General features: G+C 54.4%; 1 protein-coding gene across 1 annotated transcript in view; it reads right to left on the bottom strand.

Moving 5' to 3' along the window:
* Nucleotides 1–273: 273 nt before the first annotated feature.
* The window catches only part of LHFPL4 (LHFPL tetraspan subfamily member 4), a 30817-nt gene continuing 23467 nt past the window's right edge, over nucleotides 274–7623 (bottom strand). Inside the window, exons 2-3 of the mRNA XM_034997292.1 lie at nucleotides 5012–5248; nucleotides 274–2275 (exon numbers count right to left, since the gene is read on the bottom strand). Coding sequence (XP_034853183.1) covers nucleotides 2175–2275; nucleotides 5012–5248 — 338 coding nt within the window. The 3' untranslated portion in view covers nucleotides 274–2174. The remainder of the gene's footprint in view (nucleotides 2276–5011; nucleotides 5249–7623) is intronic.

Raw genomic sequence — 7623 nt, 5'->3', positions numbered from 1 at the left:
CCCCTCATTTGCCTCCTTCCCTGTCCCTATTCCTTCTTCGTCTTCCCAGCCACCTTCCCCCCTCCACCCCAGGATCTCTGCACCAGGGTCCCCTTCTCCACTACTCTCTGCATCTCGCTTTTCTCCATTTCTCTGCCTCTCTCCACGCCTTCCCTCCCCTCTCTCATTCTCACTCTCTCCCACCTCGGTCTTCTCCCCCTTCCCAACCACTGGCCCCCCCCCCCCCCCCCCCCGCCCCCCCCCCCCCCCACAGCCTCCCAACACTGGGCTTTGGTTTGGATCTTTGAGAACTCACTTCCGCCCCCCCACTGCCTCCCATGAGGCTCCCCTGACCCTCTCCTTCAGCACGGGCCCCTGGCATACAGCCCCTTCCTGCAGGTAGAACCCTGGGGGAGGAGAGAGGGGCACTGGGCCGGGGCCAGAGCACCAGGGGAAAGGTGTTTGCTTAAGACAAGGGAGTCAAGAGGGTGGAGGGTCAGGGCTTGGTGAGTTCCAGGTTTCAGGAGTCCTACCAGGACCCAGCATCTGATTCCAGTTAGGGTCCAGATGGGGGTCTCGTGCAGAGGATTTCTAGGGTCTGTCTTGGAAACCCTCTCAGGTCCAAGTCCTATGGAAATGAACACAAGACTGGCAAATACATGGCACTCGCTGCTTTTCTCCCCTCCTTTGGCTGAGGCCCACATAGGAAATGATGACAACAAGCTTCCCCAGTGAACCCGCAGAGGCCTCCCACTCCGGCTACACGGTGGACCAGTACTCCCTCCAGTACTCGAGGACAGAAGTAGGCACACTAGAGGAAGCCAACCTGCCACCTGCACTGGGGGCTGAAAGGGGCTTTCCACGCCCAGGCCGCACGGCTCGGCCGCCAGGTCCACTGGGCAATGAGGGGAGTTCGGTAACACCTGGAGTCTCCCTCATTTGCCCCCAGACAAGGGGGAAGGAGATGCCCCCACAGTGGGAGGGGAGAGAGAGAGAGAAGACTCCTCTTCTGCTCCCCGCCCCACACATACACACACATACACGCTCACGCGCGCACACACATACACACACACACACACTCATGCCTCAGCTCCAAGCACTGCCCATTGGGCTGCAGACCCTGGGCATATCGCAAGGCGAGAGGTGGGCAAGGAGGAGGAAGTGGAGGTGGGGATAGGGTTACAAGGCCTGGGGATGGGGACAGGGGGTACCCTGTTCAGAGGTGACCTGCAAGTTCAAGTTATGCAGAAAAAGTATCAAAGAGGCAAGACAGTCTCTGCCCTTGGAAGATGCCTGGGTTGGGGGCATGAGAAGGGGCAGAGGGGGGACGCATCCCCTAATTCCCCACTCTCGGGCCCCCCTCCCGAACCCCCAGCCCTGACAACAGGGCCAAGAAGTCTGTGCTGTACAAAACAGGCCAGGGTCAAGGGTTCAGTCACTGGTGAGACATCCCAGCAGGGAGAAGGCCAGGCAAGCTCCAAGTTGAGCCCCTTCCAGCCCCAGCTGCCATGGTCAGACGCCACCAAGACAGGAGTCAGAGTGCCTCCTCCTACTGCCTCCTGAGCCCATCTGTCCTCAGGTTCTGGGCTGCCCAGGGCCTCTGTCAGTGGCTGACAGGGAGGCCCTGTGCCTTCTCCCTCGGTGCAGCTCGGACTCCTTTGGGAGAGGTGAAAACAGGCTGGCGTGGGCGGCAGAGAGGCCCCAAGGAGGCTGGTGGCACCTGGAGCTCTGTGATGATGTGATGGAACCATCATCAGAGGGGGGGAAACAGGAAAGAGTCCGGTCCACCCTGGGCCAGTGTCTTGAATAAGTTTCTGCAGGAGGCAGGGACCAGAGGAGGCAAGGATGCAGCCAGGCAGGAGCCCTCCAGACTGACAGGGCCTGGAGAACCGGAGCCGCAGTGCCTCTTCCCCTGGAGACTCAGAAGGGGCCCCGGGCCAGGCTAGAGAGGAAGGGAGAAGCCCAAGGGCCCAGCGCTCCAGCTCCCTCAGGTCAGTTGAGGGAGGAGCAGAATCAGGCCCTCCCCCACGCTGCATCCCAGCCCCAACCTCTTCAAAGCCGGGAGCTACAGGCAGGTAGCAGGTGAGAAGTCAGTCCTGGATGGGGTCTTCCCTCGGAGCTTGAATGAAGGGATGAGAGGGCAGGCAACGGGACAAGCTGAGGACAGGTCAATTCCTGGGCTGTGATCCTGGCCCTCAGGGTCCCTGTGAGTGAGCGACAGGACAGGGGAGGACACCCCATCCGGAGACATCACCCCCTGGCCGCAACACGGAGCTTACCGTAGAGCCCACAAAATCTATGAGAGAGAGAGAGAATTGGAGAAAGTCAGTGACTACCAGGGCACTGGGGCTCCCCCCGGCCACTCCTCAGGGCAGAGCTGGGCAGGGAAGTGAGCTTCACAGAGTCTGAAATCCAGCCAGGCCTCTAAGTAGGCCATTCAACCCTTCTGAGCCTCAATTTCCTCATCTGTACAATGGGCATAAGAGCCTACTTCACAGGGTGATTCCAAGGAGTGAAAAAAACATAAAAATTCCAGCTAAGGACTTTTCACAATGTTTAGTGCATAGTAAATGCTGGAAATGATAGCAATTTATTTTTGTTTTTACTTTTGTCCTGGAGGTCTGGCTCAGAACTGAACTGTGAGGCTCACTCATCTTGAGCTCCCAATGAGGGATGGAGCACCACACCCCTCTCCCCACCCCACCCTGCCCGACGCTGAGGGAAGAAAAACTGGGGCTCCTTCACATCACTTTAAACACCGAGCTTAGGCACTTTGGGGAGGAAGGAGAGGATGCTGGGTGGGCCCACCTCACAACAGTCACATCCCCAAACCCCTTCTTCAGAAAGGCCACATGGCTCTTAGTCATGCACTTCTAGAAGCTGCCACCAGAGGGCAGGCCCTGACCTCATACCAAGACCACAGAAACCACCAGATGTCAGGGTTTCCAGGGACAGGAGCTTCAGAGAAAGACAGGTTGGCAGCCCAACAGCCTAGGAGGGCCCTGAGAAAGGAAGCAGGCAGCAGGGAAGAGCCTGGCCTTTCAACTTGGACCAGGGTTCAAATCCTGGCTGCACCGCTTCAGTGACCTTGGACAAGTTACTGGACCTCCGTGGACCTCACCTTTCTCATTCGTAAAATGGTGGTGGTGATGCCTGCCTGGTGGGGAGACTTGAGGAGTGACAGCTTCTACTGAGTATTCACCAAATGCCCCTTAATAGACATAATCTTTCTTCCTCATCGGACAGCCCGGTGAGCTGGTACTATTTCCACCACCCTCATTTGAGGAAGTACAGGAAACTAAGGCTCAAGGAGGTGCGGTCCCCAGCCTGCTTCCGACACAGTCGGCCTCCAGTTCAAGGGTTCCACCACAAGACTAAACCACCTCCTGCCAGATGAGATAATAATCCTCACTGCCATTATCCCCATTTTATAGATGAGACTCAAGAGAGGAATATAATTAATGGAAAGTGCTAAATATAGACCCAGCAACATGCTAATAGCTCAAGCCAGGGTGTGACTATGAAAACCACTACTCCTATTTCTCATGGCAGGGAACACACACCCAGACAGACAGCTGTCTGTCCACTGCTGCCATGCCGTGCCTCCCGGTGCTCCGGGGACAGGGTGGGTCCCTGGCTCAGAACACCAAGCCTCCTTTGGAGAGCGATCTGGAACTATCATTACAATTTTAAGTGCGCAATTCCATTTCTGGAAAAACACCAAGAAAACACTGTGTATAAGGAGGCACAGACAAAGATGTCCAGCGTAGCATTGTCAGCGATAGTAAAATCCTGGAAACCTCCCTAACAGTCTCTAAAAGGAAAATAGTTAAATAGTTACAGTTCCTCCATCTGACGTAATGCCAGGCACTGGATAAAAAGGGTTCTCCATAAAAGGATAAAGAAAGATTTTTAAGACATGCTCTAGGTTTGGGAACAAAAAGTGATCTTACAAGGGATGTGTTTAGGACGACACCTATCCTGTGTTATATGAGCATATAACACTACTGTGTATTTTTTTAAAAGGTCATATATTGGGCACCTGGGTGGCTCAGATGGTTAAGCGTCTGCCTTCGGCTCAGGTCATGATCCCAGGGTCCTGGGATCGAGTCCCGTATCAGGCTCCCTGCTCCCTGGGAGCCTGCTTCTCCCTCTGCCTCTCTCTCTCTGTCTCTCATGAATAAATAAATAAAATCTTAAAAAAAAAAAAAAAAGGTCATATATTGTATGTAGATACATAGATCAACATCTGATAACTGGTTAGCCTGGAGTCTCCGGCCTCGTGTATAAATTTTTTCTTCATTGGATTTCAACTTTACCTGATATATACAAAAGTTGATATGTAATATACTAGGTATAAAGCATACTGTAACAAACACCTGTGTGGGCTCACCATGCAAGAACACCACCAATATTTTGTACATGCTTACACATCCCCCATCTCAAGCTCTTGGCCTCCCCCCTTCTATCCCAACCACAGATAAGCATCATCCTATCTTCTGTATTTATTGTTTCTTTACTTAAAAAAAAAAAATGCAGTTCCACTATAAATATATTTATGATTAAACCATACACTAGTTAGTGTCTCTTCGTTTTTGGTTGAGCTCCATAAAAATATCACTCTGTTATCTTCTGGAACTTGATTTTTTCTCCCTCTGTCTCAATATTATGTTTCTAGGATGTACCCATTCTGTTACTTATAACTGCAGTGCATGCAGTTTCAGTTATGCACTAGTCCATGATGTGAATGTCCATTTATTTACCCATCCTCCTGTTAATGGCCATTTAGGTTGTTTTTAGTGGTTTGCTATTTAAAACTACTGCCACATTTCTCATGGGTTTCTACTCAGAGTTGGGTTTGCTGGGGCCCAGGCATGCAAATGTTCGGATTTGAGGAATAACGTCAAATTGCTTTCAAGGTGGTGGGACTGTCTGCACCTTTTCCAGTTTTCGCTTCATCTCTAGGACTCGGGGACACCTGGAGGCCCCGCCCCCGCCCCACCCGCGGCGGGCCGCCCGGAAGCCCACTCGCCTTTGTTCTCCTGCTTGAGCTCCTCCTGCAGCAGGTCTGTTTGCCGGTTGCCCAGCACGAAGGCGAGGAAGGAGAGGATGAGGGCGTTGAGGATGCCGATGATGGCCAGGATGTACGCCCAGCGCACCGAACAGTCCCCCAGGGAGTACTTCCCGGTCTTGGCCCCGCACATGTCCCGGATCGTCTCGGCGTCCCAGCCGTCGGGAAAGATCATGCAGCCCAGCACGAGGCACAGAGCTGAGGGGGCGCGAGGCCGGGCGCACCGCCATGGTCAGGGAGGAAGAGAGAAGGGGTTGAGTACTCCCCAGAACCCAGAGGACCACCGCAGCCCCCCTCGGCTGGGCCCCGCGGGCCGCGCCCTCCCGCGCGGCCAGTCAAGCCAAGAGCCTGTTAACCACTTCCGTGGGTTCCAGAAACTCTAGAGTCTGGGACGGCCTCGTGCCTCGGGGAGCAGAACCTTTCCAGGACCCCATAATACCCCCATCAAATCAACTCCTCCAGGAAGGCTTCCTGGAAATACAAGGAAATAGCCACCCACGGTCACCTCCCTCGGCTCCCGTTAGCATCCTGACCATGCTTACTCCCTCCCATCCTCATGGTTCTTTATTTCTTTTTGTCCTCCATTCAACAAATATTTATTCAGCGCCATTTCCTTTGCTCCAAGACGCCGGGCATACGTTCTCATTCACGCAGTCGAGCCAGCCTCCCCGCCTCCCCTCCCCTGCTCAAAGGACAGACTGGGGAAGTTCTTTCCCCTACTCAGTGGGGGATGCTCCTTTTTATGTTGGAAATCACAGTACTACCTCACGGGGTGGTAGTGAGGATTGAGGGAAGTAATGCGCGTAAACACTCAGCCCAGTGCCTGGCATCTCCTCACTGAAGGCCCCTTGGGCGCCAGGCACTAGACTAAGCAGGAGGCGGGCGCATTACTTGGACTTCAGCCTCACAGAGCTTGTAGTTAGTGGGGGAAAGGTCATTAGAGCAAAGAGGCTCAAATCCTGCCCCGGCTTTTTCCTAGATGTAGGACCTCAAGCCAGTTCTTTCCCGGTTGAGCCTCAGTTTTCTCATCTGTAAAATGGGAATAATGACGGTATTCAAGTGTAAAGATTACAGGAGACAGCAAATGTAAATGCTTGACATTGTAAATCCCAGGTAAATGTTAAATGTTATTATTATCAAAACTAGTCACAATGATACTAATAATAGTCACACAAATAAGGAAATAATTGGGGAGGGGGGAGCTTCGTTTAAGATGGTGGGGAGGGGAGAAAGGGCGAGGCCAAGAATTCTATTGAAATAGGCCCCTGCTGGTTCCCTCCTAGGTGTTCACTCTATGTTTAGTGACCCACCTCTGCCAATCCCAACCCACGTTGTATGGGTAGGCTCTTCCCAATGCCCAGCCTCACAGGTGGGACCGAAGTCTGAACCAATCAGCACATGCCCCACACAGCCAATCAGAGCTGACCGAGTTCAGTCAGCCACAGGGACAGTGACCTTCCACTTCTGCCTTGCGGTGAGCAGCCAGCCGGGTGACTTGCGACTTGTGAGTTGCCCTTGATGTTTTCCTCTTAGTGCCTGACAGTCCCACCAGCAACGAGGTCACTGTGTCTGAGACCCGAAGGTTCCACACCAGGGCCATGGGGTGCTTAACCTGGGTTTCAGATGACAGTGATGACAAAGGGGGTGGTGGCCAGTTCTGCCCACTGTCCATGAGGCCCATCTAGTTCCCAGGGTGGGGAGGATGCCCTTGGCTTTGTCAGGTCTCTCCCTCACCTACCATTCAAAGTGCTCCCTAGTCCCCAGACTCCCATCTGCCAGCAGTACACTGGGGCCCCTCGCTCTAAGATTTGGCCTCCTGTGGCCTCCCCTGCCCTCCTGTGACACGACAGTGTCCCCACACCCCTAGGTTGTGCCCCTCAACCTGATGCAGCGCTCCCCCACAGCGCTGTGTTCTCTCTCTCTCTCTCTCTCTCTCTCTCACACACACACACACACACACACACATACACACTCAGGGCTTCCTCGCTTCCCCAGTGCTTGCCTCCTCCAAGATGATGCCCAACTGGAGTACAGCGAGTCGCTTACGGGCTGGGAAAAGAGTTCCTGGCAAAGGCGCTGGCAAATTCAGGAAGCCCTGGGGTGAGAATGAGCTTGAGGAGCTCAAGAATCCGACAAGTTTGAAGATGCACTTTAGACACCCAAATGGAGAGGGAAACTCGGGGGGAAATCAGTGCTGGAGATGTAAATTTGAGAGCTGTGGGCAGGTAACTCCCTTGGGCTGGAGTTAGGGAAACCGAAGAGAACAGGACCGAGCCCTGCGGCGCTCCGTAGGAGGAGCCTCGGGGCAAGGTCGACCGGTCCATCTCCCCATAGATCCCTGACATTTTGCGATGTCCTCCAGGCCCCGGAGACGGGAGGAGGGTCAAACGCCCGGAGAGGGGAAAGAGGAGAGAAGGCGCGCCCTGGGTGTCCGAAGGCTCTGTTCCGGGTAGCGCGCTCCCGCCTCCCCAGCGAGAGGCTGGGGGGAGGAAAGGAGCCTGAGAAAGGGCCAGAGCCAGCCAGCCAGCCTCCCCGCCTCCCCGCCTCCCCGCCTCCCCGCCTCCCCGCCTCCC

The sequence above is a fragment of the Mirounga leonina genome, unplaced genomic scaffold, assembly GCF_011800145.1.
Source record: "Mirounga leonina isolate KUSES-001 unplaced genomic scaffold, KU_Mleo_1.0 Mir_94, whole genome shotgun sequence".
NCBI classification, from domain to species: Eukaryota; Metazoa; Chordata; class Mammalia; order Carnivora; family Phocidae; genus Mirounga; species Mirounga leonina.
This window is presented reverse-complemented; position numbering and strand designations above follow the sequence as displayed.